The sequence below is a fragment of the Mesoplodon bidens genome, assembly GCF_964165515.1.
Source record: "Mesoplodon bidens genome assembly, chromosome: 15".
NCBI classification, from domain to species: domain Eukaryota; kingdom Metazoa; phylum Chordata; class Mammalia; order Artiodactyla; family Ziphiidae; genus Mesoplodon; species Mesoplodon bidens.
Window position 1 is genome coordinate 80,123,751 of NC_138171.1, and position 23,470 is coordinate 80,147,220.

A 23,470-nucleotide genomic window follows, 5' to 3' on the forward strand; every position below is an offset into this window, starting at 1 on the left:
TCATCTTAACCTTTTATTTTCTTTGTGCATGCCCAGCAGAAGTTTATTTTCTAGATCCCATTTACTGACATCTCTGGTTTATCTGTACATTTCACTTCCTTTTCTAGCTGTTTAATAAAGGTCATGTTTATAACTCTAGTATTGATGGTTTCCCCAGTAGGCCAGGCATCAGCTTCTGTAATGTTCAGTGAAATCCCTTTCCATACGACAAAAAGGAGTATCTGAGTTTTCATAGATCTGAGTAATGACTTTTAGTCTGCAGAAATATAGATCCTAGTAATAATAATACCTTACTATATGCTGGTCACAGTCATAAAATTAGTATTTTAAAAATGAACTATTTAGTGGCACTTAGTACATTCACAGTGTTGTGCATCTACCACTTCTATCTAGTTCCAAAACATTTCATCACCTCAAAAGGAAACCCATACCCATTAGATAGTTATTCCCCATTTTCTCCCACCTCCCCCAGTTCCTGGCAACCACCAAAACCTCCTGCTGTCTGTTTCTATGGATTTGCCAATCTGGATATTTCACATAAATGGGATCATACTGTTTGTGTATGGCTTCTTTCAGTTTTAACATTTTTATTTTTTATGGCTGAGTAATATTCCAATGTATGTGTATACCAGAATTTGTTTATTCATTCATCGGTTGAAGGACATTTGGGTAGTTTCTACACTTTTGCTATTATGAATAATGCTTCTATAAACATTAGTGTACAAGTTTCTGTGTGGAAATTTTCATTTCTCTGGGTCATTGTAATTCAATTGTAAATTCTAGTCCAATTTATCTCTTTTTTTTCTTTTGTTGCTGTGTTTTGGTGTCATAGCTAAGAATCCATTGCCAAATCCAAGGTCATGAAGATATACTTGTATGGTTTCTTCTGAGAGTTTTATGGTTTTAGCTCTTATATTTAGGCTGTTTATCCATCTGCAATTACAGTTTATATGTGGAGTGAAGTAGGGTACAACTTAATTCTTTTGCATGTGGGTATCCAGTTATCCCAGTACCATTTGTTGACGATACTGTTCTTTTCATGTTAAATAACCTTGGCACCCTTACTGAAATTCAAATAGCCATAGATATTTAGGTTTAATTCTGGACTCTCAGTTTTATTTCATTGATCCACATCTATCCTATGTGAGTACCACACTATTTTGATTACTGTGTTTTGAAATCAGGAAGTGTGGGCCCTGCAATTTTGTTTTTATTTCTCAATATTGTTTTAGCTATTGGAGGCCCCTTACAATTCCATATGAATTTGAAAATTGGCTTTTCAAATTATGCAAAGAAAAAAAAACCATTGGAATTTTGATAGGGATTGCGTTGAAATTGTAGATCACTTTAGGTAATATTGCTATCTAATAATATTAAGACTTTCTATCCATGAATATATGATATCATTCTATTTATTTGTCTTTAATATATTTCAAAATATTTTATTGTTTTTATTATATAAATCTTTCACCTCCTTGGTTAAATTTATTTCCAGGCATTTCATTATTTTGGATATTATTATAAGTGGATTTGATTTCTAATATCTGTAGATTATACATTAGTGGTGGGTATAAACACAAGTGTTTTTTATATATTATCTTATTTGTTGAATTCAGTTGTTAGCTTCTAGTAAATTTTTTTGTGGATTCTTTGAGATTTTCTATATATGTAAGATCATGTCATCTGCAAATAGAGATAGTTTGACTGCTTCTTTTCTAATTCATATGCCTTTTATTTCTTTTTCTTGCCTAGCTGCTCTGGCTAGAACTTCTAGTACAATGTTGAATAGCAGTGGTGATGCTTGCTGTAGATTTTTCATAAATGCTCTTTATCATTTTGTGGAAGTTCCTTTTTATTCCTAGTTCTCTGCCTGTTTTTTTGTTTTGTTCTGTTCTGTTTAGTCAAGAAAGTATATTAGATTTTGTCAAATGCTTTTTCTGCATCAACTGAGTTGATCATGTGTGGTTTTTTCCTTTCCTACTATTAAAGATATTGCATTCATTGATTTCCTTATGTTGAACCACCCATGCATTCCTGGAATATTCACACTTGGTCATGGTGTGAATATACCGTTGGTCTGGTTTGCTAGTGTTTTGTTGAACATTTTGTGCATCTACAGTCATAAGCAGTATTAGTCTATAGTTTTTATTTTGTATAGTGTAATCCTAGCATTACAGAATGAGTTAGCAAGTCTTTACTCCTCTTCTGTTTCTTGAAAGAGGTTGAGAAGGATTAGTGTTAATTTTTCTTTAAATGTTTGAGAGAATTCACCAGTGAAACCATACGGTACTGGGCTTTTCTTTGTTGGGAGGTTTTTCATACTGATTCAATCTCTTTACTTTTTATAGATGTGTTGAGATAATCTGTTTCTTCTTTAATCAGTTTTTGTAGTTCGTGTGTTTCTAGAAATTTGTCCATTTCATCTAGGTTATCCAATTTGTTGATGCACAATTGTTTATTGTATTCTCTTATAATCAGTTTTATTTCTCTAAGGTTGGAGGTAATGTCCTCACTTTCATTTTTCATTTCATCTCTATATTAGTCTTTCTGTTTATCCGTCAGTCTAACTAAAGATTCGTCAATCTTGTTGATGTATCAAAGAACTAAATTTTGATTTCATAGACTTTGTTGTTTTTCTCTTCTCTGTTTCACTTATCTATGCAGTGATCATTATTATTTCCTTTATCTGCTAGCTTTGGGTTTAGCTTGCTATTCTTTTTCTAGTTCCTTAAGGTGTAAAGTTAGGTTATTGATTTGAGATTTTTCTTCTTTTGTAATGTATACATTTTCAGCTATAAATTTCCACCTAAGCATTGGTTTCACTACATCTAAACTAATTCAGTACGTTTTATTTTCATTTTCATTTGCCAGAAGACATTTTCAAAATTTCCTTTATGATTTCTTCTTTGACCTATTGGTTAAGATTATGGTGTTTAATTTTCATGTATTTTTGAATTTTTTAGCTTTCTTCCTGTTATTGATTTTTAGCTTTATTCCATTGTGTTGAAGAAGATACTTTGTTTCAATCTTTATAAATTATTGAAATTTATTTTCGGCCTAACTTGGTATATTTTGAAGTTGTTCCACATGCAATTGGAGAGAATGTTTATTCTGCTGTTGATGATGGAATGATCTCTATATGTCTCTTAGGTCTAGTTTGACTATAGTGTTATTCAAGGCCTCGTATATCCTTACTGGCTTCATGTCTAGGTGTGCTATTTATTGTTGGAAGTGAGGTATTGAAATCTTCAACTGTTCCTGTAGAACTGTTTACTTCTCTTTCTTAATATATTTTGGGTCTTTCTATATTTTGGGTCTCTTTTGTTAAATGCATATGTGTTTATAATTTTCATATCTTCTTGATGTTTTGACCCTTTTATCAATCTATCTTTCCATCTTTCTATCATCTACCTATCATCCTTCCTTGTACTTTGTAACAATTTTTGACTTAAAGTCTGTTTTCTCTGATACTTTTTTCCTATCTTTTTTTTTCCTTTGGCCTGTACTTGCAGGATCTTAGTTGCCCGACTAGGGATTGAACCCATGCCCCCTGCAGTGGAAGCACAGAGTCTTAACCACTGGACAGCCAGGGAAGTCCCAATTTTGTCTGATATTAATATAACCATTTTGGCTTTCTTTTGGCTGCTACTTCCATGGAATATCTTTTTCCAGTACTTTTATATTAAACCTATTTGTGTCTCTGGATCTAAAGTGAGTCTCTTCTCACAGCATATAATTGTTTCATGTTTTTTTTTTAAATCTATTCTGCCAATCTCTTTTGATTAGTGAGTTAATTCATTTACATTCATAGTGATTACCGCTAGAGAACAGCTTCCTTCTGCCATTTTGCTATTTGTTTTCTGTATGTCTAATAGCTTTTTGTTTCTTATTTCCTCCATTACTACCTTCTCTTCTACTTTATTTTTTTCTACTGTTTTGCACTCTTTCGATTCTCTTCTCATTCTGTATGTATTTTTAAGCTTTTTTATTTTCAGTGGTTGCAAAGGAGATTACAATTAAAATCTTAAACTTATAACAAACTATTTTGAATGGATACCAACTTACAATCAATAGCATACAAAAACTCTGATCCTGTATAGCTCTTCCCCATTATATTGTCATTCACAAATTACATCTTTTTATATTGTGTGCTCATTAACATAGGTAATAATTATTGTCCTATGCATTTGTCTTTTAAATACTATTGTAAATTAAAAGAGGAGTTACAAATCAAAAACATAATAATACTGGCTTTTTCATTTACTATGTAGTTACATTTACCAGAGCTTTGTATTTCTTCATATTGTTTCAAGTTGCTGACTAGTGTCCTTCTATTTCAGCTTAAAGGACTCCCTTTAGCATTTCTTGTTGGGAAGTTCTACTAACGATGAACTGTCTAAGAATTTGTTTCTCTGAGACTGTCTTATTAGTTTCTCCTCATTTCTGAAGGATAATTTTACCAGATATAGCATTCTTGGTTGGTAGTTCTTTTTAGCACTTTAGAAATCTCATTTCATTCTCTTGTGGCCTCCATGATTTCTGTTAATCTTATTGAAGATACTTTGTATGAGTGATGAGTTGCTTCTCCTTTGCTGCTTTCTAGATTCTCTCTTTGCCCTTGTTTTTTGACAATTTGATTATAATGTGTCTCTGTGTGGATCTCTTCGCATTTATACTCGAAGTTCTTTGAACTTGTTGAATGTGTACATTTGTGTATTTTACCAAACTTGGGAAATTTTTGGCCACTATTTCTACAAATATTCTTTCTATCTCTTTCTTTCTCTACTGTCCATCTGGGGTTGACATTGCATTATATGTTGGTATGCTTGATTGTGTACCAAAGTTCTCTTAGGCTCTGTTCATTTATCTTCACATTCACTGATTCTTTCTTCTACCTTGTCAAATCTGCAATTGAAATCCTCTTGTGAGTTTTTCATTTTTTCTCTTTGGTTTCTTTTCATAATTTCTAAATCTTTATTGATATTCTCTATTTGTTTATATATCATACTCCTGGTTTGATTTATTATGACAGTTGATTTAAAGTTTTTGTTTAATAAGTCCAATGGCTGTGTTCCCTTAGGAACAGTTTCTGTTAACATCTTCTGTTAATGGACCATAGTTCCCTATTTCTTGCATGCTTCATAGATTTTTAGTTGAAAATTGGACATTTTTAATATTATAATATGCTAACCCTGTAAATCAGATTCTTCCCCCACTCCTGGGTTCATTTTTATTGCTTTCTGTATGCTGTAACTATTTGTAGTGACGTTTTTATCTAATTTTTTAAAGTCTGTGTTCTTTGGCACAGGTGGTCTCTGAGGTCTCCATTCCTTTAGCTTGTGTTTAGCTAGTGTCTTGACAGAGATTAACCTGAATGCCAGATAGCAAAACAAGGGGGAAAAAAACAGGAAAGAGAACAAGAAAAAAGAATAAAGAGAGAAAGAGAGAGAGAGAGAGAGAGAGAGAGAGAGGGAGAGAGAGAGAGAGAGAGAGAAAGGAAGCAAGGAAGGAAGGAAGAAAGAAAGAAAGAAAGAAAGAAAGAAAGAAAGAAAGAAAGAAAGAAAGAAAAAGGAAATGGGAAAATATATTCCTAAACCTCTTGTAGTCTTTGTAGATTGGCTTTTGCTGGTGCACTTCTTCAACACTTTGCCAGCCCACTTTTCATCTCTGTGTTATTAGCCTTAACTTCTTGCTTGAGCTTACCCTACAGTCCAGCCAGAGATGAAAGCATAAGGTCTGATTAGGTCTTTTCTGGACATGTGCATGGCTTTTTAAATTCTCAGTATAGATGAAAAGAAAAAAACCCTCTCTCTCTAGCATTTTCTCCCTGACTTTAGTTGCTGTATCAGGTGCCTCAATCATAATGTTTTGTCCCAGGAAACTGTGGTTTTTGTCTACCTTACACTATTTTCAAATTCTTGCCATTTTTCTGAGCAAGTTCCCAGTTAGGCAAAACAAAGTCAGGTGCCACACATTGTTCCCCCAAGTATTCCTTGGAAAAGTTAGAACACATGCAATTCTTTGCGAGTGTCTTCTCTGCTTCCTCTGGAACAGAGGACTAGGGTGGCACACTAGGTGAGCCAACTGCCATCTTTAAGACTATTGTTGAACTAGGTAGGGAGTTAGGGGCAAGGGCAAATAAAAACATCACAAATATTTTCTGCCATTTAAAATTTTTCTTTGTTTTGGTTTAGGGTTCTCTTGGTTGCTGTAAACCCCAGACTGTTTCCCAGAGTTCTGACCAAGTTGATTCTGACAATTTTGCTTGATTGCTTGATATTTCTGTAGGGGCACAGGCTCTTGGAGCTGCCTACTCTGTCTGCCATGTTCATTGACATCACTAGCAGTTTACTTTTGGGGCCTTAGTTGTCACATGATATGATATGCACTGTCTCTTGAATACAATGATAATATATACATATATGGTCCTATTTCCTTTTCCTCTCCTAATTTAATTATCCACATATATTTGTTTTAGAATATAGAAACTCTAGGTCTTCTCTGTACTTTACTATGTCCACTATGCTCATTTAAAAAAGAGTCTAAAATATAATTGATAAAAACTTATTGTGGAAATAAACTCCATTTTTTCCCACACAGTTTCAGATTAAATAAAGTGAAAAGTCATTTCAGAAATAATCTTTATTCTGGCTGCTGGAAATAATTTTGAATTGTTGGCAAAGGCAAGATTTTTTAACAGAATGAAATGTAAACTTTTGTGAAGTTAAAAACAATTGTTCTATTGGTTTTTTCAATGAGAAATGATTATCAAAGAACCTTCAAGACTCTATTATTAGAGATACATGGATATTAACTTTTATCAGCCATTTTGAAATTGTCATTTTAAACTTTATTATTAGACTCCTGTTCAATACTTTACAGACTAATGTGGTTAAGAATGATTTGGGGGAAATTATCAATGTATGAGTTGTAAATGAATTCTCATGTTATATAGTGTCTTTTAATTATTAGAGAGCAAAGTTAATTGCAGGAAAAAAGCATATTCACATTGAGGAATATAAAGAACAAAAAGAAAGTTTGATGAAACTTCAGCCTGGATTCAGCCTCCAAGTAGTGAGACTGAAAAGGACTTTAAGGGCAAAGTTTTGTTTTCCTGGGTTTGGGAAGACAGGGAATACTTGAGATAAAATTTTTCCTTTACTTGAAATTCTTTTTTTTTTTTAAGAGAAGAGAAAACGTACATAGACTCTTGTGTCTGAGTGAGAGGAAGTAGAGCACAGAAGGGCATCTAAAGGATCCCTTTAAGAAATTCCTATAAGGAGTTTTCTGAACTACTTTTATCAACTGCTCAGAACTTAGATTTAATTAAGTTTGCAAGGCTGGGGGGTGGGGGCAGGACAATAGCCTGTTTTAGGGACAGAGTGCCAGCTTTAACTCTGAATTTCCTGGTCCCAAGGCATTGGTGTCACTACCTCACTGTTACGTAAATGCAGGATTTTTGATTTAATTTCCTTTCAAGGGAGACGTGAAAACCACAGTTTCTTTTTCCCAAGAAACTGCCAAGGAATCTCCCTGTGCTTTATTAGGTAAATAACTGCATTTTAAGTAGAGAAATGCAGTCTATGTGGTAGCATGCTAAAACATTATTGTGTAAATGGGCAGATGGATATCCTAAAAACTAAATAATTATCATATTATTAATAGTATTGAATTAATTTATATACATTTTGAACTCAATGGGGGAATTGTTAATTATAAAAGAGATTTGCTTAGGATACTAAAATTTAAATATAAAATTATTGAAGTATTTCTCATAAGAAATGATTCCCTTTCTTGCCTTCTATTAATTAAACTTCTGTTGTCATATTTTGTGATTTTTTTAGCAATTTATACTGAACTTCTTTACATTGAATATAGAATATTTTTAGGCTAATCCAACTTTTGTAGGTTTAAAAATAATAACTTTCATCATATTTCATCTGCATCTGTCTGAATACATGCCTTTTTATCCTTAGTAACATAATAAGAAAAAAAGTTGGTTCTTTTAGAATTATTGACTTCATTTTACATATTTGCTAGTGAGCAGTTACTATATTGAGGTTATTAGAAGTCAAGTGAAGTAATTAGTTAACCAAATAGACTTTTAGAATCTACATAGTATACCTGTGGTTATTATATATTTTCAAGAGGCCTTTGCCAGACTCCCTTACACTATAAGCCTTTTTTATATAGGCTTTGTCTTCCAGCATTACTCTTCCTTTCTTTCTTCCTCTAGATAAATCCTTCCCATTCTTCAGATTTTAGCTCCTCTCAAGTCCCTTCCCTGATCTCCCTGACCACATCAGCTCCCTTGAACTCCTCTGTGTTCTAATTACACGTTCCTTTCCTCTGTGGCCTTCATAATAGTAGGCAGTTTGACTTCTCTGTGATTATCTGTCTAACTCCTTCATCATACTGGGAGCTACGTGGGGGCAGGGACCTGTTTTGGTTTTGCTCACCATTGTGATCTTTGAGCCCCACACAGGGCCTGGTACAGAGGCAGCTTCTAGTAGCACTTGCTATTGAATGGTGTCTAACACTGTCCTATGAAACACCCCAGTGTGCTGTCCTGTTTTATACTGTCGTATGGACTTGAAATAATTTCTCTAGAAGATAAAATTGCTTTTTTATATGCATGCAGAGTAAGTCCACTATCCATGATAAATCAAGTTTCCTAGTCACTTATCATTCATTCATTCATTTATTCATTCAACAATATTAAGTGAAGCCTTGCTCTGTTGGCTGCTGTTTAGGTTTTTCATTGCTGTGTAACAAACTCTCCTGAAACTTAGTAGCTTGACACCACAGTCACTTTATTATTTCTCACAGATCATATGTCAGGAATTTAGACAATATGTCAGGGATGAACTGTCTCTGTTCCACATGATGTCTACTGGAGCCTCTAAGTTGGCTTCTTCACTTAGGTGTCTGACTGCTCAGCAAGGACGTCTAGAACAGCTTGACTGAGGTTGTATAGCTGCGGTTTGTTTCTGCTGGTTAGCTGGATTTTTTATTCTCCTCCGTGCAGTTTCAGGACCTTTCTCTCCATGTAGCTTTTCCACATGTAGCTCTCCACTTAGCCTCTCTATGTGGTTGTTCAAGCAGGGTAATCTGATTTTTTTTTTTTTTTTGCGGTATGCAGGCCTCTCACTGCGATGGCCTCTTCCATTGCGGAGCACAGGCTCTGGACGTGCAGGCTTAGCAGCCATGGCTCACGGGCCTAGCCGCTCTGCGGCATGTGGGATCTTCCTGGACCGGGGCATGAACCCGTGTCCCCTGCATTGGCAGGCAGACTCTCAACCACTGTGCCACCAGGGAAGCCCGTAATCTGATTTTTTTACATGCACTCTTAAGAGGGCAAAAGTGGAATCACCAAGCCATGTTCTATGTGAGTCTCAAACGAGTCCAATTTAAGAGGAAGGCACTAAACAAAAGGGTGAATGCCATGATGAGTGGTTATTTGTGGGTGACCAAAGTACTGTTATACTACAGCGTTTGTGATAGAAAGTGAAATAATATTTGCTGTTGGCTAATTCCTAGTCTACTGGGGAGAGAAGGGTAAGGGAATGAATAATTATGGAAGCCATCTGTCAGAGTTATTAAGAGTGTAGGCTTTGTGCAGATCTGAGTTTGACGTTTGCCTCATCACTTACTTAGTGAGTACTTAGGTTACTTAGGTTAGTTAACTATGTCTCTGAGCTCAGTTTCTAATCTGTTCACTTATGCAGTTCTGAGAGCTGTGTGGGAAGGAGTGTGCTGTATGTAACAGAGAATACATATTCTTTTCAAATACAGCAAATTTCACAAGTAGGCTGCAAGGGAATCTCACATAGCTTCATTCTTTAATGGTAGTATATTAATGTTATAATAATAAAAGTATGAGTAAATTTTTCTCTCTACTTGGAAACTTTAAAAATATAAAATGCTCTTATTATATTCATTAATGAGGAAATTAAAATGGAATCACAAAATATTTAGAATAAGCAAAATATGGATTATGATGTATCAAAACCTATTAATATAGCCAAAGCAGTAAGCAGAGGAAAATTTATAATCTCAAATGCATTTATTACAAAGCAAGACTAGATGAAAAGACCAGGAAATAGAACAACATAAGCATAAAGAAAGTAGGAGGAAAGAACCTGATAAAAGTTAAAGCAGAAACAGTCAAACTAAGCAGGTGATTAAAAAACTGAGAAAACCTACAAACTTTGGCAAATCTGATTAAAAAACCAAAAAACATGAATTAAGGTTGAGAAAGAGAACATGAATATAGTTTCAGAGATTAAGAAAATAATAAAAGAATGTTATGGCATGCATTTAAGCATGTGGATGAAATGTATTATTTTCTAAGAAAAGATAAATTATAAAATTTGATTCAAGAGATTTAGAAACCTAAGTAGATCAGTAACCATAGAAGAAACTGAAGAAGTAGTTGTTCACATTTTTATCTATTCTAATCCCCTTGGGTGGATTTATACTGATTATTCAAGACAGTGGAAAAGAAAACAAGTTTGCAGTTCTCAAATTCTAGAAATTGAACACTCAATAATGCTCTTTTATTTACAAATCAAGACCACTCTCTTCATGGTCTTATCCTATGTCCTCCCAGTTTCCTCCACTGAACTTCCCAGAAGATGGTGCTAACCTGTAATAACTATATATTTCATTTGCTTGAGTCTTTTTGTATTGTTTCAACACTTTAGGAATTGAAATGGGACAATCAGGAGTGGTTAGGTGTGTGCTGCATAGTTGGGTCTGAGTAGAATCCTCCACTCCCGAAAGTGGGATTCCAATCAGATTCTTGGCTCACCTCACATTTAGCAATACAAATTTAGTAATACACATTTAGTAATACAAACGCTCCACATTTTCCTAGTTTTTCTGTCTGTTTTCCCAATGTCTCTTCTTAATTCACTGGATTGATATGTTTTATTTCTGCTAATAATATAATTAAATTCCATATGTACCAGCTTCGCAGAGTTAGCAAAAACTGAAATGAAACTAAAGATAGCACAGATATAAGTGAAAACTATTGGCCAGTCTTAATTAAGAACATTAATGCAGATATCCTAAATAATATATTAACAAATTATGTCCAGTAATGAGTATATTATAATAACAATACAATATGATTATGATTTTATAACATTTTATATAAATGTCCATATAAAACCATTTGGGCCTTGTATCTTTTTTAGTGGCAGATTTTTAGCCACTCTTGGTTAAAACTGATCAGATTTTAAAATGTAATGTATTAGAGAAAGGACGTATATTAAATTGTTTCTTTGCTTTTTGATTCAGTCTCTCCCAGCATTACTCACAGCTCCCAGCCTTCCTGTCTCCCCTGCCCCTTTATTTATTATTTATGGTAGACTTCCAGCCTTCTGATAATATATTCCTGTTTCTGGAGGGTTCTATGAGGTATTTCTACACATGGATATCTAGTTAATGCTTTAAAAATTTTTGAACCTAGGATTTATTTTCTTCCTAGTCCAGAGCCGGGCAGAAAAAAATGGAATCAAAAGATTTCATTGGTTCTGTTTGCTGTATATTCTTTACTGGTCATGCCTGATTCTACCATGACATTATAACTCTGTGTTCCAGTGTGGTTTGTTTAGAAGGATTCTCTTCCCTGGGGCATACTGTCAAAATTCATTTATAGTGACTCACACTTGGATTTTCTTTTTTAAGTCTTCAAATCTTTTGCCATTCCAAAGGCTCCTTCAGACCTTCTAAAATCTGAAAGGGACACATGGGAGAAAAATCACTGGCATGCCCTTTGGGATATGTAGGTGAAGGAAATAAAGCTGCAAGTGGTGTCTCCTCTTTCAACAGTCCTGCTTTCTTAGACTCCAAACTTCCAAGCGAAAAACACAGAAGAAATATTATATTTAGTGTGTTTTCCATGTGATTATGTATCTGGTAAAAATTGTGTGAGTGTGTGTGTGTGTGTGTGTGTGTGAGACAGAGAGAGAGAGAGTCTGTGTCTCTCCTATTTATATATATGAGCTGAAATACATTTGAATTATGATGCCTTCTTCCAGATTCTTTAGAGCAAAATAGATTTTATTATTTACAAAAATAATGGCAAATATGAATTATCTGTAGTAGTTGTTTCGGATGTGTGTTTTAAAATTGAGTTGGGTAGGGGCCATTTGAATTCGCTTTGCTTATGTGGAAAATACCCTTGTTTACTGTTTTTCTGCAGAGCCCCACCCCTGCTTCTTCATACACACACACACACACACACACACACACACACTAATTTGCTTCCAATGATTAGCATAGAAATAATCAGGGTTTCAGGATAAATATCCATAAAGCAATGCCTCAGAATGTGCCTTTTTGTAGAAAAGGTTAATCTAGCCCATTATAGGCATAGGAGGAAGTCTTGAAGACAGAAGTTCACAGTTTGTATGGGAAATCCTGCTTTAATTATGCAGCAAGAACACACCTAGATACAGGAGGCGCTCACATTGGGAGTAGTGGTCCCCAGTATATGGTGCTGCACTAGCTCTACATTCACATACATGCCCATTGTTTTCGTTTACTATAGGCTTTCCTCAGAGAATAAACTGATGCAAATAAATATTGTGTGTGTAGGTAGTCTTTATTTAATAGATAGTAAAGTAAATGACTGTAAATTTGTTCACAACAATATCCCTGTGATAAAAACAATGATCATTTTATCATTCTGAGTAACTTAGAGTTGGAGCAGGAATCTGCAGATGAAATTATTTCTTTGTGATTGTGTAGGTGGTGAAAACGGTAGGTATATCGTGTCACATCTGTAAACTGCCATAAGGAATGTTATATTATTGAATGTTCAACACTAACTTTACTTTTCCAACTGCCTTAGAGTTTAATAAATTGATTTCTTTGTACTTCTTACAACTTCTAACAAAGTACTATTCTAAAAATTCCAACAGATCAAAAAATTTAACTAGTTTCCTTATCACAAAAAGCTTCAGCACAATTGACCTGCTGACCTTAATTCCCAGGAAACTGTCACATTACTTCTTTACCCCTTTGTCTAACTTAACAATGTGACCCAAAATACTGCAGAGCTTTCAAGTTTCTCAGCATTGTAAGGTCAAGCTTTGGTCACCATAGTTACAGTTTAGACCTGCAGGTCAGAGGTCAAATAGATTAATGATGTCAGACACATCTTTAAATGGTTCTAACACTACTTCACCATGCGGTAAACAGCTGAGCATATTTGATATGACAAAGGCATTCTTCAGTCTTGCTAGTAAGAAGATCTTTGGAGACATCTGATAGAAAGGCATCTTCTATAAGAACTCACAGTAAGAGGCTGTGGAGATGGCAATAATAGTTGACTTATTAGATTTCTATTATCAGATGGAGATTGAAAAATAAAATATGTGAAATAGCTCAAATTACACTTTTCTGCACAATTTCTGTGTCTTTTCTGTCCGTCTGTCATCAGTCTAATTGATCTTCCATCTATTTATAAGAATAGGTATCCTTACCTCCCTATTAATTTGTGATTAATCATGAAGATGGATAGAAAACACAAGCTCCCTGATTAGGAGTATATGCTTTTTAGTGTGAATAACTTGGGTATCTTTTCTTCTGATTTGGGAAGTATGCATTTAAAACAGTTATATTTATTTAGAAAAACGTGTTTTGGAAACCCTTCTCACACTAGAGATCAGGTAAATTCTCCATCTGTGTTTTATACCCAAACTTTGTCTTATGACTTCAAAGTCTCCATTTTCAGATCTTGAGGTTCTATATTCAATTTTTTTCGGTCCTACAAAGAAATTTTCCTTCATCGTGACTCAGAATGGAAGAGGAAAAAGAAAGCTATTAAAGCAAACACTACTTCTAGAAAAATTCAATGTTGGTTTTCCTTATAAATAAGAAATACTCTGTAAATAATAATTCTGGGTCAAAAATCACAGAAATATACTTAAAAGATGATGAAGCAAAATATTAAGTGAGATGAGATTAAAATTATTATTAAAATATATTTAACTGAATTAAAAAATCACCAGATTGTGACTTACAGATGTGAATTATACTATAGAATACTTTTTTTTAACTTCTAACAACATGGAATTTTGCAGCCAGTAGACAGAAATATGTTTAACCAACAGGCTTAAGTTAAATTAAACATTAAAGGATGTCCTGTTTCATAAGGTTTTGTTTCCCATGTGTATTTTGTGCAGCTGTAAGATTTTAAGCTTACTGGAGCATTTGCTCTTGATCACATACTATAAAGGTAGACAAAGGAGAGGGCTAGGAGGTTTGGCAGCTGGGAGGTGTTAATATGGAATTTAATAGCAAAGTAGAGGGGGGTTGGGGCTTTTCTTGGTGAAACGGAGATTGACAGCTGGGAGGAGGAAATAAGTCTTGGTGTCTGAGAAGAGCTGGTAGTTCAGTTGCTTGTAGTTTCAAATGACAAGCTAGCTTTCTTGTGAATGAATGGATTGTCTCCTGCTTTGCTTTCAATTCATGAAAATCGGTTTTTTTTTTGTAGATATCATGGAAACCAACTACTCAGCAAAGACATTAACTGCTGACCTGTTTGGCAGCACTTAGGGACACTGGTTCAACAAATTGATGGACTACTCTGTTTGGTCATTATGCCAGGAGAATGGCAGATCAATATTTAACTACCTTTCCAAGAAGTCACACCACTGAAACACTGGTTTTATATAAAGCTGTTTATTTATGCACATGGGAAGCATCCTGAAGTGCAAGAAAAATGATTTATTCTAAATGTACAAAATTACTGACGTCAAATACAATGTCAGATTGAGTTCTGACTTTCAGAATTTGAAATACCATTCTTTTCCTATACAAGTTGATGTGTGCCTTGCGTTTAGGTTTCTTGCTCCTGCTACTCAACGTTTTTAAGATGGGTAAATCAACTAGTACTTCGTATCTTAATATTTATCAAAAACGTGTGGAATTGTGGGTACTACATTTTATTTACTCTTCTTTCTTTTTTTTTTTTTTTTTTTTTTTTTTTTTTTTTTTTTTTTTCTTTTTGTGGTATGCGGGCCTCTCACTGTTGTGGCCTCTCCCGTTGCGGAGCACAGGCTCCGGACGCGCAGGCCCAGAGGCCATGGCTCACGGGCCCAGCCGCTCCGCGGCATATGGGATCCTCCCAGACCGGGGCACGAACCCGTATCCCCTGCATCGGCAGGCGGACTCTCAACCACTGCGCCACCAGGGAGGCCCTACTCTTCTTTCTTAAAGTAACTCATTTCTTCTTCACTTCCTGTGCCTTTTTATTTATTTTAATTTTGTCAGTTATGCATTTATACTTTTGCTAGTGTCCTGGCCAAAACTGTACATGTTTTGCTACTGTAGTAGCTTAACAGCAGTTACCCATCCTTGTGCACATTAAAATCACCTGAGCATAATGCTCAGGCCCGCCCAAGACCAGTGGAAATAGTATAGTTGAAGGAATGCATGCTTTGGAGTCAAACTTCCCTGGGCTCTGGCTCTGCTATTTAATAACTGTGTGATGTTGGGCAAATTACCTAACCTCTCTGTGTCTGTTTCCTAGGGCTTTGTGAAGATTTTATAAAATATTGGCATAACTTCTAGCCTAGTCCCTGGTACATAGGAGACTGCACTAAAGGATAATAGTAAGTGAGAAGAATAAATATCCCTCTCTCCAATTAGCTTGCTATGGGACCCTGAGCAAGTCACTTAGCCATTTCAGGCCCATTTCTTTACATAAAGAATGCAGATACAACAACACTGGCCAATGTCAAAGAGTACTTCCAAGCATCAAATCACAGCTGTATGTAAAAAGGCTTTGAAAAGTGGAGACCAATGTAGTAATGTAAGATTAGCATTTATTCAGATTGCTAAGGCTGCTTGTACCAGGCTAGAGGAAAACACCATCAAAATTTGAAACTATTTGTGTGGGGCATTCAGTATTTCATTTATCATTTTCTCAGAAGATTTCCTGGAATGCTCTAATGAGTTGCAGACCACACCATGGCTCCTGTGTCTCATTGAGTACTTGGAGTGATGATATCCATGAAGAAGAATATTTTCACCACCTTTCCTGTCACTGTTTGGAATTTGTCTCATTGCTGTCTATCACACAGAGTTAATGCAGACTTAGAGATTTTCCTTGGCCTTTTTCAACTCCATGCATCCCTCTTGGCTACAAAGAGCACTTCTTTAGAAAAGATAAATTGCCTTAAGGCCATTCCCTCCCTCCTTTCTGAGCTCATCCTATTATTTTCACCTAAGGATCTTCTTCGAAACCCAAGAAGAGAGTCAAATGTCAACCAAGTTGGGTTTGGCTGGAGTCCTCCACCTCTTGTCATATTGTTTTACTCAGTGTACATTATTTTTCCCTTAGCATGTTTTTTTTATGTTTATAGACTTTTTTTTTTGCAATGAGTGTAGCTTCATTTTTTTATTTATTTATTTAAATTTTTAAGATTTATTTATGATTTATTTTTGGCTACGTTGGGTCTTCGTTGTTGCACACAGGCTTTCTCTAGTTGCAGCGAGGGGGGGCGACTCTTTGTTGCGGTGTGCGGGCTTCTCATTGTGGTGGCTTCTGTTGTTGCGGAGCATGGGCTCTAGGTGCATGGGCTTCAGTAGTTGTGGCTTGTGGGCTCTAGAGCACAGGCTCAGTAGTTGTGGCACACGGGCTTTGTTGCTCCGCGGCATGTGGGATCTTCCCAGACCAGGGCTCGAATCCGTGTCCCCTGCATTGGCAGGCGGATTCTTAACCACTGTGCCACCAGGGAAGTTCCTTCATTGTTTTTTATTAACTCACTTTTCCATTGATCTGTGTCACATATTAAGTGCCATATCAAATATTGCTACAGCTTAGTAATTATCTTCAAATCTATAAACCAACAGCTCTGTGACTGACCCAAAAATCAGGACTCTAAGTGATTGAATTTTCTTATATTCCAGTAGTATTAAATATCAGTCCATGATATGCATTCACAAAATGGAGGCTTTATGACAACTATTCGTGCAGTGAAAAAATTTCGTGTGCATTTCGTGTTTTACATAGTGTATGTAGCAGTGGTTCTCAAACTTGGCAGACATCAGAATGACCTGGAGGTCTTGTTGAAACACAGATTCCTGGGCCCTACCTCCAGAATTTCCTATTCAGTAGCGCTGGCAAGGGGCCTGAGAATTTGCATTTCTAACAGGTTTCCTGGCCACGCTGCTACCGCTTCTCTGGGAACTATTGATACAACATAGGACCCACTGATGTGGTGAGTGCTAAGTTGCACAGCACATATCCCCTCCAGGGTGGGGCACTCATTCCTGACTGCAAGGAATCCAGGCTGTGATGGCTCCCAGACCCTCTCTGTCAAGTGCCCTCAGTTAAGACTACACATCCTGCTCTACTTACACCTGGCATAAAATGATAGGTCAATGCAGGGATGACACAGGCAATTCTTGCCTTGGATCAGGATAACTGAAGGGCCATCCCAGCTCCAGAGCTCCGATGGGATTGGCTGAGTCCTCTGTTGCAGTTTCACAGCCCAACATTTCTCTCTGCCTAATCTCCCTTCCTTTACTCCCAAGCACACTCTCTGATTAACCTTTATCTCAAAGTCCGTGTCCGGAGGCTCTGACCTGCAGCAGTGGATAATAAAATAGTGTTGTATTTGTTAAGTACATATCTGGCAGTAATTAAATATCCCAGCTCATTCTTGTGTAGGAGCAGGAGGTTTGTTGTGGTTTGTTTGGTGATTTGTGAGGCCCTAGATATTTAATTCACCATCAGAATCACCTAGCAGGGTAGTACTAAGCTCCTTTTTCTCTGATTCAGAGCTTTTATTAATTCTCCCTTAACTACTTTATCTCCTTTGTCTCAGCATGTCATTTCTTCTCTTTTTAGGCAAATTTGGTCAGTGTCTTCTTTTCTGTTCATCTGTGTTCAGAGATGAAAAGGTTTCCCCACAGTTGTCATTTTTCATGTTTGCTCCATTTTACATACAAGTGTCTTTTAAGAAGCTCTTGAGGGCTTCCCTGGTGGTGCAGTGGTTGAGAGTCCGCCTGCCGATGCAGGGGACACAGGTTCATGCCCCAGTCCGGGAAGATCCCACATGCCGCGGAGCAGCTGGGCCCGTGAGCCATGGCTGCTGGGCCTGCGCGTCCAGAGCCTGTGCTCTGCAACGGGAGAGGCCACAACAGTGAGAAGCCTGCGTACCGCAAAAAAAAAAAAAAAAAAGCTCTTGGAACTCCCATGTCTTTCATAAATCAGGTAGTTGTTCTTCAGTGGGTTAGAAGTAGGTTGACTCTCTCCGAATCCACTCTGTCTAAAATTCCAGATGTGCTTCTCTCCAAGCACTTTTACTACTACTAATGACCAGCATTAATGCTTCCTATGTGTCAGCTACTCATTTAAGTACTTTGGAAATATTAACTCTTTTAATCCTCATAGCATTCTATGAAGAAGTTACTATCACTCTTATTTTAGAAAAGAAGAAACCAAGTCCTCAAGAGATTAAATAACTTACCAGGGTTTTGTGACCAAGAAGCAGTGACCACAATTCAAATCCAGGAAGATTGGCTTCAGAATCTGTGCTCTTCATTCATACAGCATGCTGCAGATGTTCACATCTTATGTGTTATCAGTTGGCATTTATTTTAGGCATTTTTTAAAGTTGATATAATTTTTAGTAGCTTTATTGAGATTAATTCACATACCATACAATTCGCCCATTTAGGTGTATAATTCAATAGGTATTCATTATTAATTTTTTAAAATTGTAAAATATTACAAATATTAGCCTTTTAACCTTTTTTCCAATTACATCGAGATCAATTACATACAACATTGTATTAGTTTAATGTGCAAAACATACTTATTTAATATATGTATATATCATGAAATAATTACCACAATAAGTTTAGTTAATGTCCATCACCTCACATAGTTACAATTTTCTTTTTCTTGTGATGAGAACTTTTAAGATCTATTCTCTTAGCAACTTTCAAATATACAATACAGTGTTGCTAACTATAGTCAGTATGCTGTACATTATATCCCCAGAAATATTTACCTTATAAATGAAAGTTTGTACCTTTTGACCACCTTCATCTACCCCCCACCACTTCTAACAACCAACAATCTGTTCTCTGTCGCAATTAGATTATTTTTTTAGATTTCATATATAAGGGAGGTCATAAAGTATTTATCTTTTTCTTTAACTTAGTATAATGCCCTTAAGGATGTATACCTAGGTGTAGAATTGCTGGGTTACATGCTACTTCTATTTTTAGCTTTTTGAGAAATTGCCAAATTGTTTTTCATAGCGGCTGCAGCATTTATATTCTTAGCAGCAGTGTATGGGTGTTCTGGTTTCTCCACATCGTCACCAACATTTGTTGTTATTGGTGTTTTCATTTTTTAAATTTTAGCCATCCTAATAACTGTGAAATAGTAACTCAATGTGGTTTTCATTTGTATTTCCCTAATGACTAATGATGTTGAATATCCTTTCATGTGCTTATGAACATTTGTATATCTTTTTTGGAGAAATGTCTATTCAAGTCCTTTGCTCACTTTTTAGTTGGGTGGAGTTCTTTATATATTATGAATATTTTACACTTACCTGACCTATGATTTGCATTTTTTTCCCATTATGTAGGTTGTCTTTTCATTCTCTTAAATATGTCTTTTGATGCACAAATATTCTTCAATTTTTTTTTTTTTTTTTGGTGTATGCGGGCCTCTCACTGTTGTGGCCTCTCCCATTGCAGAGCACAGACTCTGGACACGCAGGCTCAGCGGCCATGGCTCACAGGCCCAGCCACTCTGCGGCATGTGGGATCTTCCTGGACCGGGGCACAAACCGGTGTCCCCTGCATCGGCAGGCGGACTCCCAACCACTGCGCCACCAGGGAAGACCTATTCCTTAATTATGATGATATTCAATTTCTCTATTTTTTTCATTTCTTGCTTGTGCTTTTGGGGTCATATTTAAGAATTTATTGCCAAACCTGAGGTCAGGAAGATTTACCCTATGTTTGTTTCTAAGAGTTTTATAGTTTTAGCTCACTCATATATTTAGGTTGTTGATACATTTTTTAGTTAATGTTTATATATGGTGTGAAGTGAGAGTCCAACTTCATTCTTTTTCATGTGGAATTCCAGTTGTCCCAGCACCATTCCTTGAAGAGACTGTTCATTCCTTGTTGAATTGTCTTGACACCCTTGTCCAAAAGCAATTAACTATAGATGTTTGGGTTTAACTCTGGACCCTCAGTTCTATTCCATTGGTCTATATATCTATCCTTATGCCAGTACCACACTCTTGATTATTGTAGCTTTGTAGTAAGTTTTATATTATGCTTTTGTGCTACTGGCATTCAGTGTTGATATGTTTTGGCCTGCCTTTTCTCTTTTAGATTGTATTCATACAGTGCCTAACACAGCACCTTAAAAAGATTTCTTACAAGTTGTTCATCTCCTGATTTATATGTCTACTACTATAAATCTATATTCTCTTATCTCCAGTTCTATAATCTAAGACCAAAACATGTCCTGACCAGAACTTTTTGGAAGCAAAGACTGAGCTAGATTGGCTTGAGGTATTTAGTCTTTTTAAAAATCTTACCTAATGTGATTATTCCTATCTTTTACAACAGAGATATTAATATGTTTGATAAGAGGGTAATGGCTGAGATCTCACAGGGATGTTATTTTCTATCTGGTACATAAACTATATTTCCTTTTTAAAACTGAAGAGATTCTGAATCCTGAAACATATTTGATGCCAAAGGTTTCAAAAGAATGATTGTTGACCTGGATTTTGATTTTTGAGATATATGAAGAAAAAAAAAATCCCAATGAAAGTATGATAAATCCTCTGTTGGAGTAGTTCTTATAAAGTTCAGTGTTTAATATGATTGTTTTTTCAATTGTTATTAAAGAATAGTTGAAAAGATTTCTGGACCCAATTCCAATGTGTGGGAGGGGGCTTTCCCACACATACAACCAAGCAATTCTCAGACACCAGCAGGGCATCTGAGAATTCAATTCAATTCAATTCAGTTCTGACACTGTCTACCATGAGATAGCATCAGATTCCACAGTTAAGAATTCAGTTCCACAGGACTGCCCTCCCCCCAACCCCCACTTCAGATGCCAATCGCAAGGCCAGGTTGTTGTTATCTGTGCTTCCGCCCAACTAGCTCAAAGTCGGGGGTTCCCACAACCTACTTCTTGGACTTCAGACACCATTTGAAAACCCAAGTTGTTACCTGTACTTCTGACTGACTGGCTATAAATCAGAGGGTCCCAGGACCTCCTCCTCAGGTTCAACTAATTTGTGAGAGTGACTCACAGAACTCAGAGAAACATTTTACTTTCTAGATTACTGGTTTATTATAAAATCATATAACTCAGGAACAACCAGATGGAAAAGATGCACAGGGCATGGTATGGGGAAAGGGCTTCCATGCCCTCTCAAGGTGGGGCACTGTCCTCAATTTGCATTTGTTCACCAACCTGGAAGTTCTCTGAACCTCATCCTTTTGGGTTTTTATGGAGGTTTCATTACATAGGCATGCATGATTAAATCATTAGCCATTGGCAATTGATTCAACCTCTATTCCCTGACCCCTCCTTGGAGGTCAGGGTTGGGACTGAGGGACTGAAAGTTCTAACCCTCTAATCACCTGTTTGGCTTTTTTGGCAACTGGCCTCCATCCTTAGGTGCTTTCCAAAGTCATCTCATTAACATAACAAAGACACCTTTATCACTCTCCACACTTAGGGAATTCCAAGGGTTTGGGGAGCTCTGTGCCAGAAATAGGGATGAAGAACCAAATATATGTTTCTTATAATAAATCACAGTATCACAATAGTTGATGGCAGAAAAGCCTTTGTGGAATGAAGCCAAGTATATTGGGCAGAGTTTTTCACTAACATTTATCATTTACAGCACAGCAATGTACGTTGTAAGAAGGAAAATAGTAGTAGTAGTAAGGAATAGTAGTACAGGTGGTGTTTTCTATATAAATGTGTTGCATGAAGAATGGGTGTGCTTCTCCCTTCATCTAAAAACAGACTCTCGGGACTTCCCTGGTGGTGCAGTGGTTAAGAATCTGCCTGCCAATGCAGGGACCACAGGTTCAAGCCCTGGTCCGGGAAGATCTCATATACCGCAGAACAGCTAAGCCTGTGTACCACAGCTACTGAGCCTGTGCTCTAGAGCCCGCGAGCCACAACTACTGAAGCCCGCACACCTAGAGCCCTTGCTCTGCAACAAGAGAAGCCACCACAATGAGAAGCCTGCGCACCACAATGATGAGTAGACCCTGCTTGCCGCAACTAGAGAAAGCCCGCACGTAACAACAAAGACCCAACTCAGCCAAAAATAAATAAATAAATAAATAAAAAGTAAAAACAGACTCTCTGTCTGTTATGTTTACTAAAACCCAGTGCCAAGAGTGCCTACCAGAAAAAGAAAAAAAGCCTAGCTTCAACCCTCCTACTTCCATGCTATGATAGCACTTACTGCCTATATTGGTATCATAGTCAGTTGTTTAATTCACACTCACATGGTGGGAGAAAAAAAAGACAGAGAGACACTTGTCTCAACTATATCGTTCCATGACAATGGTTATCAGTTTTCTAACATCAAACTTTGGTGATAAAAAGGGTAGTGCTTTGTTTTGGCACTACCTATAATACAATGGCATTGATCCTATAAAGGCTCCTTGTGCAGGGGTGACCCACAGATTTGTCAAGTATTCTGTATTTTTCAGGAGGCAGCCTGAGGATTTCCCAAACTTCAGTCATTCTTGAACCACTTTCAGAATTTTTGCCATAACTGAATAATCCTATATTATTATTTATTTAGTGCTTTTTTTTTTTTTTTTTTTTTTTTTTTTTTTTGCTGTACGCGGGCCTCTCACCTTTGTGGCCTCTCCCGTTGCGGAGCACAGGCTCCGGACGCGCAGGCTCAGTGGCCATGGCTCACGGGCCCAGCCGCTCCGCGGCATGTGGGATCTTCCCAGACCGGGACATGAACCCGTGTCCCCTGCATTGACAGGCGGACTCTCAACCACTGCGCCACCAGGGAAACCCTATTTAGTGCTTTCTTTTTGTTGCCTTGCTTTTTTTTTTTTTTTTTTTTTTTTTGCGGTACGCGGGCTTCTCACTGCTGTGGCCCCTCCCGCTGCGGAGCACAGGCTCTGGACGCACAGGCCCAGCGGCCATGGCCCACGGGCCCAGCCGCTCCGCGGCTCGCGGGATTTTCCCGGACCGGGGCACGAACCCGCGCCCCCTGCATAGGCAGGCGGACTCCCAACCACTGCGCCACCAGGGAAGCCCTGTTGCCTTGCTTTTTAAAGAAACTAAATTTAAAAGGGAAAATTTGTATAACTATTGTAAAAGAAAAACAGTATCTTTCAAATGAATGCATAACTACTAAAATAAAAAAAAATGTACCTATGTTTCCTACCTAAAATTATCTCAGAAAAT

General features: G+C 36.7%; 1 protein-coding gene across 3 annotated transcripts in view; it reads left to right on the forward strand.

Moving 5' to 3' along the window:
* Positions 1-23,470, forward strand: part of MACROD2 (mono-ADP ribosylhydrolase 2) — a 1,988,024-nt gene that overhangs the window by 309,603 nt on the left and 1,654,951 nt on the right. The window contains exon 4 of one of the 3 annotated variants that reach the window (XM_081256149.1): positions 14,510-14,579. The exons of the other annotated variants lie outside the window; for them this stretch is intronic. Coding sequence (XP_081112275.1) covers positions 14,510-14,571 — 62 coding nt within the window. The 3' untranslated portion in view covers positions 14,572-14,579. Of the gene's footprint in view, positions 1-14,509; positions 14,580-23,470 lie in introns of those variants that run through there. 3 annotated transcript variants of the gene reach the window in all.